This window comes from Coptis chinensis, chromosome 4 (genome assembly GCF_015680905.1).
Source record: "Coptis chinensis isolate HL-2020 chromosome 4, ASM1568090v1, whole genome shotgun sequence".
Classification (NCBI taxonomy): Eukaryota; Viridiplantae; Streptophyta; class Magnoliopsida; order Ranunculales; family Ranunculaceae; genus Coptis; species Coptis chinensis.
In genome coordinates, this window is record NC_141459.1 from 2,861,612 (window position 1) to 2,874,051 (window position 12,440).

Genomic DNA, 12,440 nt, shown 5'->3' on the forward strand with positions numbered 1-12,440 from the left:
CTTATTTATTTTGTAGATATCTCACAAGGTTCTCCCACTTTTTGTGACTCTGTTTTGTAAATGGATATAGATTGTAACATTTTATAGTGTGGATGTGCATTTTAAATTGTTGAACTTATTCGGGATTATTACTAGATTATATGTACATTTTTGTAAGATAAATGAGTTTTAAAACTGGTGCAATAAAAATAAGAAAATATATAGGTCCGACCCTAAAGCCCGGCCCAAAAGCCTTTAAAAGGGCTTAGGGTAGGGTCAGGGCTTGAGATTTAGACTTATGACCCGGCCCGACCCTATACTAACTTTAGGGCCGGGCCTACCCGGCCTTAATATCTTAAGGTCTTTAAATATTTAGGGTCGGGCTAGCCCAGCCCGGCCCATTGTCCACCCCTAATGTGGCCCATGTCTATTTTTTGGGCATAAATGCAAAATAAACCTTTGGAAATGTAGCTCTAACTCTCTGAGAAGTTGAACTTCATACTCTGAAACTGAAAATGCGACCACTACACCTACTTGTTTATGTTAAAAGAAGCTAAACATTATATATAATACAAAGAATTACAAACACATAAAATTGTGCAGTTTCTATAGGCCCCTAATAAGAGCTCGCCTAGGGCCTCCACAAGCTCAGGGCCGGCCCTGGTTTTTAGTAACTGATTAGAATCCCTTCCCGATATGCAAATATGTATGTAATACAGTATACACCCCTCCATTAGCTCATTCCAAGCACTGCAATCATATTACATCTCTATCAGTCATGTTTTTTCATTCTCCTCTACTTGCCTAATATGTCCAGCAGTTCCAAGTTACTAACGGGTGTACGCTTTGTCAAGGGCGGACAGTGGAGTCCCAGAGCATTTGGCGAAAAGTATATGCAACAAACAAGGTTTCTACAGACGAAGTGTGTTGCGCACAGCTATACACATTCTTCTTGGACTTCCAATATTATGTTGTCTTAACTTGTATAAGTACACGAGAATATTTTTTGCATGATTGGTCATGGTCTCGTGCATCAAAGCAACTTTAATGTAGGACTATTTTATTTGGGTAGAGCAAGAAACCAAGTTGCTTGGTAGCCTTCATTTGCATATACTATACATCTTAAGTGATTGCGGCCTCCGATCTAGTCTCTAACTCTCACCCAACCAAGTTTGACTTGCGGCCTTAATTTGGATATGTTATACCTGCTAAGTTAAGTTTTCGTATTGCACCCTCTCTACTCAGCCAACTTGCGCCATATATAAACGCACAATGACTGCGATATACACAAACTGCTCAATTAGAAATTGGCCATATATATTTTGATCGCTTGTCCACCACAACAACCAGTGGCGGAGCCAGAAACTTGGGTGAGCGTTAGCCAAAAAAAGTAAATGCATGATTTATGGTATTTTTATTTTCACTAACATGTATCAAAAAGATATAATTAACTTTTGATTAGAGTATATTATTGAATTTCATTAGGATGATCAACTTTTATTTATAAAAGTAATCTCATAGCTCATTTGCGATAGGCAGAGTAGCCATTGAAGCCAGGGCAAAATGTATAATTATCATGGTTTATATATATATATATATATAACCACAATAATTTTGAAAAAACAAAAAGAAAAAAATTTCAAATTCTATGTAAATATGTAGGCTTAGCTGCTTATGGGACGTAAGGGATGAGAAATTAGCTTACCATCACTACAAAAAAAGGGTCTGATGTGTCGCTTGATTTGTGTTGGTTATATCCAAAAGTGACGAAATAAGGGTTCTTAGAGCATCCCAAAATCTTCAAATTTGACGAAATAATTTGGAATTTTCCGGAATTCCAACTCTAGGTGGTAGTAAATTCGGTCGTATAACCTATTCATTTGCATTCTTGTTTATAAATTTGGCAATTTGGATGCGGATGCAGAGCGATATTGGTAATGTCGCGCGCCATTGCAAATGTCGGCTCAATTTTTTTTTTTACTTTGACCAGCACCACGCGCCACTCCTAATGTCTCATGAGTTATTTTTTTTTTAACCTTTTCGATTTAGTGCGACAGTGGGAATGTCGCGTGAGTTTTTTTTTTTCAACTTGGGGCGACAGTGGTAATGTCGCGCGACAGTATCAATGTCGCGCAAGATAGCCCTATTCCAATTTTGCGAATGGTATTTGCGACCACTTAGAGTTGGTCAAAATTTGCGACCAATTTCTCCAAATTTCTTCTTCAAATTTGAAGAGTATACTACCACCACCTAGAGATACTCTTAAGACGCTTTTGTAAAATAAAAGGAGCGATGTGTCACTTTTTCCATAAGTGACCCCAAGAACAAATTTAGTGGGTCACTTTGGTAGAATGTGACACAAGAAAAAAACTTGTTGTGTCAGTTTTGGTACATGCGATCCTTCAGAGTTCAGACCATCATGAGAGAAAAAGTTGAAAACCATAAGCGCAGGGGATGATCTAGGGGGCGGGGGTGTGTTGCAGCACACCCAATTTTTCCATCGAAAAAAAAAATACTAGTTATAATAGTATATATAATTCCCCCAAAAAAATATTTGTAGTGTATGTTAGTTGTAGCAACCCCCTTGAGTGGCAATCCTGGATATTTGTGGTGTATGTTAGTTGTAGCAGCCCCTCTTGAGTGGCAATTATGGATCCGCCCCTGCATAAGCGACACCAAATTGTTTTCTATCAGACTTAGGTAAAGAAACAAAAAAAGCCCATACACAATGTAACTAAATCTAGGGCACGAACCAGAGAAAAAAAAATTTTGAGAACCGTCACTCTCTCTTTCTTTTTCTCCAACTATTTGTTTTTTGAGACATCCTTCAATAGCTATTGTTGCATGCAAATAGGTAACATATTTAATGGTAAACATTGACATTGCTTAGGGTAAAATTAGCGATTGAGAGTGTTTTCCAGACGTGTGCCTTTGTTGAATTCTACTGGCTAGTCTCACAGAAAAATTATTTGTTACAATTTGGTGTATGAATTAGTCTCAATGTTTTAGCCCTAAGAAAACCCTTAAAAAAATACCACCAAATTCTTTTTCAAAGTCTCAATGCACTACAAAAAAAATGCCCTTCCGAGTCACTTTTTAAGTGTCTTGAAAAGTGATTTGTGTCGCTTCTAGGATTGATATGAAAGCGTCTTATCTGCTAGCATCACTAAAAGTTGGCAAAAGCGTCTTAAGAAATATACTTGATGTGTCGCTTTTTGAGATTTTCACTTTTGTAGGAAAAATGACACTCTTATTCCTAAAAAGCGTCACAAGAAGCTATTTTTGATGTGTCACTTTTTAAAAATAAGGATTTGAAAACTACTTTGGAACCAGAAAGTGACACAACAAGTGTTCAGTTGTGATGATTTGACTAAAAACGAGATAAAATACTTTTTTTTTTTAAAAAAAATAATTATTGCTGGTGGATTATATCATCCCTGAACCTAAGCCTCCACCTGAAAATCTTGGAAATGACATTTAACTTGTATGTTTAATAGACAGTACACTAAACAATGTAGGAAGTAACATCCAATGAGAACCGTTTCATTAACGGCAAAAACAAACTATCACCATTCACATTAAAAGATTTTCGTTCATTGAAACAACGATACATCCAAAATAAAACAAAGACAAGTTACGCCATAGTCATTCTTCAATAATATCAACCAAAATATTTTTAGAATAAAACCCGAACAAAACCAAAATTGACCTAGCCTATCTAGTTGCACTTGACGAAGTCAAAGTGATTGCTGAAGGAATGAGAACACATTTACATGGTATGATTTTTTGTTTTACTATCAAAATTTGAGGGTGAGTGAGGGTGTACCCTGGGCCCCCCTGACTCCGCCACTAACTACAACAGAATAAACAAATAAGATTTTTAGGCGACAAAAAAAGTGTCGGAAAAAGAAAGAAAAACGTCCGCAATTGTGAACTAGCAATGTTTTTTTTATTGTCGATAGATCGTCGCGAAAGATCGAAACTACGAAAAAAAACAAGCATCGGTGAAAGTCAAGCATCAGCGACATTTTATAATGCCGGCAATGCCAAAAAAATGTCGGTATATATATTTCCATTTGAATATTTAAAATGTGGCAAAAAATTGTGTTTTGGTGACAATTTAGGAAAATTTAGGTAATGGTTAACACTACCGACGTTCTGTTTCATGGCAAGATCTCCAATCTTTTCATGACTTAAATTCGTTTTGCGAAGTTATTTACCAAGTTATTTACCGTCGCCAAAGATAGCCTTTTAGTGACGTTTTTGGCATTGTCGTTGTATTCTTTATTTCCTGACAACAACACCAAACTTTTGGTTACTAAAATCTATATAGCTGCATTATTTACCATCGTTGGAGATAAACTTTTGGCGCAGGGTAGGTATCTATAGGGACTTTTTTTTTTAGCATCGCCTATTATAAGTATCTTTTTAGCGACGCTCTAACAAAGCGTCGTTTTTCTTTTCTTTTTTTCCATGTTTTTGTTCAATTACAGATTTACATAGCTTCCCATGTACATGTTTCTTTCAATCACAAAACCTAAAAGAAACATATAAACAATTTCAATTCAACCATATTAAATTTAACTAACAACATTCCCGAAAGTAATTTATAAAGATCATTCTCTCTATGCTTAAGAGTAATATGATTCATTACATATATATCAACCTTATAAACCACAAAACATCAAAAGAAATTGTCTTAACATTCAACATCTATCACATAGTGCTTTTTTCCCCAAAATATTACCCAAAATCTCTACCCAAACAAGTAAAATCCCATACAAATCACTTCTTCCAAACCACATGAGAGCCTGCATACAAAATATGACAACATTTAGTTCACATCCACTAAAATGTGAAACCAAGATATGACAACATATATTTAAAGTACAACTCATTGAGTATAATCGTCATAAACATTCATATAATTACGTAATAATGATGGGAAGAAATTAGCACAAACAGTACATGGGTGGACAACTAAAGAATGACATGTTTCAGGGTGCCGCAAAAGGGCCTAAATGCCTAATAGGTGTTTGAAAGATTTCAACATTTTCCTAGTCCTAAAATCAATCGCTCTGCTGCTATACGCAAAATAAATGTGAAGACTGTGAGACGCGGAAACATCCCAATAGCACTTGGGCAGTTGAGCGTGCTTCTTTTCTCCTTTGTACATTTGTACTTGAAAATCAAAACTGCACATTCCAGTTCAAACAGGACAAAGTACACTCAACAACCAACATCAGAATATCAGAAAACACACCACTTTGACCATTCTATTAAAATAACCTTTCTATTGTTAGAAAACCCAACTATTAACAAGTTTACCGCCAAAACAAAATTCCCATGTACATCATGTATCTCATAATTCTCACCTGTTTTCTCTATCTCTCAACTTAAAAGCATAACTTAAAAACCAAGGACAAAACAAAGGCCTACTAAAAGCTTAAAAAGTGAAGAAAATTGTGACAATGTAGAACTATTCTCACTAGAAAAAGGACAGCACAGGGATTAACGGGTTTCTTGCACAATTTCAAGGACCCTTTTGTACCTTCATTCACACAAAGCTCATTGTTCCCAGATAACTTCAACTTTCTCCAATCTTAGCTGAAAAATTAGCAGACAACAGTAACCTCCCAATTGAAAAAAAATCTGTTTCCACATCACAATACCCTGCACTTCCTACATAATCTGAATTGAACTTCTTCGAGTTGTACGGAACAAAATTCTAAATGAGAGAAATTTTGGCTGGATTTATAACTTGGCAGCTACCAAGGCACCTAGGATTAGTCCTGTTTCTGTATGGAGTCATGTATAATTATAAGCAGTTCAAAATCCTGCCTGAAGCCTATCTTATGTTTTAACTCTATCCAGACTGCAGTTAACAAAATCATAGACACTAGCTAGGCGGCTCAGCTGAGAGCCTTGGCGACAATAGACACTCAAAATTCTGAATGTCCATGTATTTAATCTTTAAACCATACACCCATAAGAACAATCATCAAATCAATCTATGTTCTATTCTCTTGTAACATTTCCTTCCCAATAGAAGTCACATCCTAATTCAAGCTCTTAACCTTATAACTATGAGTCTATGACATGTATAAAACCCACAAGACAAACATCTGTTTCAAAAATACATCATCTGCTTAAAACTATCCAGGATATTATACAATGAACTCATTCCTATAAACGCACCAAAACTTCAACCAACCAACTTTGCAATGACAACCCTTCCAATATCAGCAAACATTTCAGCTTTCAACAAACTTTATCATGTTCTAAGTAAGAGCAGAACTTCTTTCAGACTAAAATGCCTGCAACCTCAAAGAGATCCTAAACTATAAAATCTAAATGGCACAACAACCCAATACATCTGAACAAACAAGAACAGATCTGAAAATGCATAAACACAATGGAACCACAGTTGCAATCATAGGAACCAGATTGGACAAGACTCAAAACAGAAAAACGGAAAATACAGCAGGCTGAAAATACACAACTTAGCAGGCAGTCCTGTACTAAACCAGTTCGAGTTATAAGACAAGGTTGGTACCACTGGAAAGCTTGAGAAGTCTATTTTCTGGAACAACAAACGGTTTGTAAAACAAAGGAGTGAGCATAAAGTTATGTACAATCTACTGACGCATGGCAGAACCAACCAACTTGAACAATTGAAGGTATGAAAGAAAAATTCAATAAAACAGCCAGGAAACATGGAGAATGATTCAAAAACATGGCAGCAGGAAAACCAATTTCAAACTTGCACCTTATCGTGTGAAAACTTCAGTAAACTTTAGTTCAATATAAGATTTCTCCTTTAAAATTCTAAATTACCTTGAACTTTTCAGTTTCCCAGAAATCACACCAACTTTCCCGCACATCTTGTGAAATACCGTTGTATGGGTGTTCACGTTTGTTTACATTATTAGGTAGGTTCACATAGTGCATGTGAAGGCAGCACCTGTAATCCTTAAAGCGGTCCCTTAAATATCCATTTACAGCTGACACCACATGTGGTTGGCTCAAATCCATATCAAACTTATCCTACAAAAAAGGTGAAAAAAGAAAGGAAACGAGAAAGAAAGAAAAAACATAAGTTGGACAAGAATAAACAACTAACACCAAAGTCCGACCAATGAAATCGTCATTTTATACAGACAATTTAAACCTTACTTAAATGTACAAAAAAAACAAAACAAAAAACAAACATAAGTTTCTTGGACCTAAAGACAGAACTATCCAAAATTCAGCTACCATACTAAAAAAAGGATTATCCAAATTATCATTTCACCTTTGTTCAAACTTGTGCTGAATCGGCCAAGAGAGTAGTCACATGGCTTGTCAGGCATAAATGAATTAATGAATTAATGCAAGGCATCTACCAATCAATTAGTAAGCAATAAACTCACTCTCATAATTAACTCATTTAAAAAAACAGACCACATTTAAGCTCTTGAAATAGTAGTAATATAATAAACTCACAGAGCTAATTAAGAGATGAAATACAATAATTAATATGTATTACTCATTTACCAAAACTTTTTCATGAAGAAGTGTGCTTGCATCACCATCCACATCCTTCCACTTATGGGCAAAAGGGGGAATGTAATACTTAGAAATGATGCCAAGCTCATTAATCCATTCTTGGTTCCAATCGCCTATAAGCCTCGTTTTCCCAGGAAGAATTTCTATTCTTGATTTCCCGCCACCCTACTTGATGTGTTTTGTAAGATATTTATTTTTTTCCCTTCCTCTAACCCTTTTATGGTTGGCTGCAGAAGCTATTTAGAACACACAAAAACAGTCAGAAGGAAGGTAAGGTATTTGTACATAATAAAAAAGTAAAACAAATTAAAAGAATGAGTTTATCGCCCATACAAGAACCACCCTTGATTGGATTGAGGCTGCTCACTAGCATATGGACGTCGAGGACGACCAGGTCCCATAACTACACAAGAGACATGAAGGGTTAATCACAAACAATAAAACCACAATGTTAAATAGAACAAAAATTAGGGCGAGAAATATAGATTAGTTTAGTAAGTGTCAGTACATGAAGATCAAGGAATCCAATTTTGTCAAATATAGATTAGTTCAATATAGATTAGGCATTAAAAAGAAAATTGTCCAACTACTACTACATTGAAGATCAAGGAATCCAATTTTGTCAAAAATCGTGCCGGAGTCTTTGGTTTGGGAATGCATTAAATCGCTTTAGTCTGTTCAATCAAACTGAAAAGAATTTTAGAAGCTCTGAAGTGTCCAACCAAAGGGCATGAACAAGGTTGCATCTCCTTTTTGTTCCAAGAGTAAGGTATCTCGAGAAAATTGATTTGAACCTTTGGAAATGAATACTAGTAGCAGTACATATCCAGTTGATTAGATGTGAACAGGTTAAGCTGTAAGCCACTGCCCTGCCCTCTGCGGTTCATGTCCGCAAAACTGCTTCAGCTTCAGCTCGTTTCCTCAACTACGTCATCAAACCAAATTTGTAAGTGAACAACAACCAGAAATAATGAACACAACCACTAAAGGATGAATCATAGATTATGTATCATCACTGACGAGCTATGAAAATCTAAACTACACAGAAAGAAAAAAAGAAAAACGAAGCAGCTAGAAAACAGACATGGTATAGCCTGGAAAATGTTAAAGACTTCATGCTAAATTAGTCAAAGGTACCTTTGTTATATTTGCTACAGAAAATAAATCTGCATTCCGAAGATCAGCATCCGACAAATCGTTTTCTGAACATCAAATAAATTCAGTGGCGGGACAAGTGCTGCAAATACATGCACTTGTCAAATTAATCAACAGAGCGGATATAGCAGAAAGAAATATTATAACAGAAAGCTAGAGTTTGTGCCTGATGTTTTCTTCCTTGGTAACAAATTTGATGAAGACAGGATATATATTTTGAATGCAAATGGCTTCATGACCATATAGTTGCATCCACAACTGGCTTATGAAGTGATAGATACATGATTTGGTCCGACAATTAGTTCATCCAAACAATCAACTGTAGTTTGATCAATTACACTCAATAATGTAAATATGCGAAGTCCAACTAATGATTTATTCACACCTTAAGAATGAGATGAATATGGATATGGAAATAACTTACACCACCAACACTCGTTACACTTGCACCACATCCCCATCCCAGCAACAACCAGAATTAAGGTTGCACTTGCACCAATACCCTACCCTCAACAACCCAACAGAAAATGAAAAATATAAAAAGAGTGGGTGGGAGGGGAGATTCCCAACCAGACTTAAGTGCGTGCAATGCTAAGGCATTTCCTTGTCTAAAACTAAAATATTTGAACTTTCCATATGAGACAATTCCAAGAGATAAATTATCTGGGGCCACGGGTAACAGAAAGCCGAGCATCAGCAACAGCAACAGCAAATTGAACCCAACAAAGAAATGATGCAAGTAGACTATTTGTTACTTCCGTGATAATCTAGAAACATTCTTGGGTGAAAAGAGACTGCCCACTTGGAATATCGTGAAAAAAATGAAATGGTTTTCCACCACAATAGGCCTACAAGTTTCTTTCTTGACGTCATAATAACCCAGATTTGTCGGTCCCCAGAACACGAGAAATTCGCCGTTCCTTAATTTTGAAACAGTATAAGTATCACAAGACAAATATTTTGTTACTTCTGGGTCGAAAAAGTACTCCTTCGCCCAATAACCCTGCTCTCCGTAGTCTTTCATCACCCATATCTCGAAGTAATTGTCACCTAATTTTCTAAAAAGACAGAGGCGTTCTTCTATCACTCCCAAAGAGCTTTTTATATCCGTGCTGACTAATGGGGGAGGTTCGATTTGATGGACTTCCTCTGCAGCCATATCAAAAGCAACAATGGTCAAAGGTACACCATCTCCAGATGAGATCCAGTGAAGTTGATTACTCACAAGCATGCCAAATGGATGCCTAAAGGTCTCATATGGAACACCATAATTTATCCTTCTCCACCTGCTTGAACCCAAAGTATAGACTTCACCCTCATCTCGGTCATAGTGGAAACGGATGACTTTGTACTCATTAGTGGTAGAATCAAAGCCAAAAGCAGACACTTCAACATGGAACAGTTCACGAGCCCTAGGGAGCCTAATGTGCTCCCCAGTAATAGGATTGCAGATGTAGTAAAACACGGGATAAGAACACTTATACTGATCTTCCGAAAAGCAAAGTAATCCATTGACAGAACCAATTACTTGTAGAGTCTTTTCAAATTCTGGTTCCTTAAGAAATTCAAGAGAGTGGACTGGTGCTGAAGTTTCAAGATTATCAAAGACTTGATGATCAATGAACCAAAAACCACTCATGTCATCACAAAGGACAACACAGGGAGAACAACAATTTTGGATTGCCCATCGGTAATGAAATTCAGCGAAATGAGGGTCTCCGATTAAATCGTACCAGGTTTTGCATACCATTCTGCATTGAGAGGACAGGGATTTTGCTGGTATTCGACATAGGATGTTGGCTATGACATCACCTGGAAGCTTTGAGAATAGCTCCCCACTCATCTCCTGCAAAACCCGTAGGTCTATTTCTTCTCCTTCTTCATCCTTTAGACTTTCTTTTTCTTCTTCTTCTTGATCACTTATTTGTGTTTGGGTGCTGTAGAGGTTAAGGAAGAATAAACTGTAAGTAATGTTGCAATTTATGAGCATCATGCAATCAGAGTTCATGAAGAGAAAATGCACAGAAAGTAAAAAAAAAAAAAGACAATGTGTTACCTGCTTGCTAATCTACCAATATTCTTGGGTGAAAAGAGGCTGCCAAGTAGGAAAACATGCGGAAGATCATATTCACAATCGTCAGGGTGAAGACCATATTTACAATCGTAAGTAATGGGCAACAAGACAGGCTGACAAGTTCGTTGCTTGGCGTCATAATAACCAAAATCTTTTGGTCCGTACTTGACGAGAAATTCACCATTTTTCAATTTGAACACATTTTGACCACACATATAGTTATGAAGAGTACAATTCAGCACCTGCGAATTAAATTTGTATTCTTTAGCCCAAGAACCCTGCACACCATAATCTTTCATCACCCACATTTCAAACTCATCGAATTCTTTCATATCAATAAAACAGAGTAGTTCTTCTATCACTCGCAAATCACCAAAAGGGCGGCCTTGTTCTTGCTGGAAAGGAGGAGATTCAAATTCACAGAATTTCTCCGAAGCCACATTGAAAGCAAAGATAGATAAGGGCCCATCCTGTTCAGACGAAATCCAGTGAAGATTTCCATTCACAAGCACGCTAAATGGGTGTGTTATCTGAATTTTAGGAACATGGTCTTCTACCCTTCTCCACCTAGTTGTGCCCAAAGTAAAAATCTCAGCACCGCGATGGTCATCACGAATGCGAATAACTTTGTACTCATTAGCAGCCGAATCAAAGCCAAGTGCTGCAAAATCAATATCAGTAAATATACAAGTATCTTCCGGGAGCTGGAAGTGCTCACCAGTGATAGGATTGTAGATGATGTACTTCCTTGGCAAGTAACTATGATGGTGATGTTCCCCAAAACAGACTAGTCCATTAACAACACCTATAATTTGAAGATCGCTAAATCCAAATTCAACTAAGGGATAAGTTTCGACATCGCTGCTGACTACTGATGTTTTAAGATTATCAAAAACTTGATGATCGATCAATCGTAATTCATTCATCGAGGGATCGAGAAAGAACCCAAGACATGGGGAGCAGCGGTTCTGAATTGCCATTTGATAATGAATTTGTGCGAAACGAGGGTGATGGATGAAACGGTACCATGTTTTGCAAACCCATCTGCATTGAGAGAGGGATTTGAGAGGTAAACTGGAGAAGATGTTGTCAAGGATTATATCACTTGGAAGCTTTGAGAAAAACTCTCCACTCTTTTCCTGCAATTCTCGTAACAGGTCGTCCAAGTTTAATAATTCTTCTTCTACATCATCATCATCATCATCGTGTTGGACTCTTGTTATTCTCATGGTACAAAAAATTCTTCACTAGTACGGCGGAGAGAAATGAAAGAATATGTGGGTTTGTTGTCGAAATATTTAAATACGAAGATGTTGATACTTTTGGTTTTTTTTTCTCCCCAAAGATTTCTGTGTTTCATTTTTATTATTTTACATTAAAGTTTCTAATTCTACATCAATTAACTTTGCAGAGCAGTGCGACTCACACATGGGATCTGTCTCAAGTCTCAACGTTGCTCTATGATTATCATTTAGTAGGTCCGTGTAAAATTATCAGGTTTTGGGTTTAATCTCCCTGCCTCAAAAAACCGGTCTATTAAAACTCCCAGTCTACCGAACAAACTCACGTAATCTCCGTCCTTTTCAAAATCCTAAATTTTCTTTTTCCTTTTTCACTTTCTCTCATTTTGTTCTTTTCAAATACGAAATTATTCTGTTCTTTCTCTCAATCAATTTCTCCTGAA

General features: G+C 36.6%; 1 protein-coding gene across 2 annotated transcripts; it reads right to left on the bottom strand.

The window, feature by feature from the left end:
* Positions 1 to 4,553: 4,553 nt before the first annotated feature.
* LOC147501201 (uncharacterized) lies at positions 4,554 to 12,108 on the bottom strand. Of its 2 annotated transcripts, XR_015221254.1 has the most exons (6): positions 10,739 to 12,108; positions 9,107 to 10,619; positions 8,665 to 8,764; positions 7,516 to 8,452; positions 6,817 to 7,026; positions 4,554 to 4,790 (listed from the first exon to the last, which is right to left on the bottom strand). XR_015221254.1 is itself a non-coding variant. In XM_086606230.1 (2 exons), exons 1-2 carry the CDS (start codon positions 11,983 to 11,985, stop codon positions 9,434 to 9,436), a joined length of 2,433 nt encoding a protein of 810 aa, XP_086462356.1. In that variant the 5' UTR covers positions 11,986 to 12,108; the 3' UTR covers positions 9,032 to 9,433. The 2 variants fall into 2 exon arrangements, 1 of the variants encoding a protein (XP_086462356.1); XM_086606230.1 differs by lacking the exons at positions 4,554 to 4,790; positions 6,817 to 7,026; positions 7,516 to 8,452; positions 8,665 to 8,764 and having other exon boundaries at positions 9,032 to 10,619.
* Positions 12,109 to 12,440: the final 332 nt, after the last annotated feature.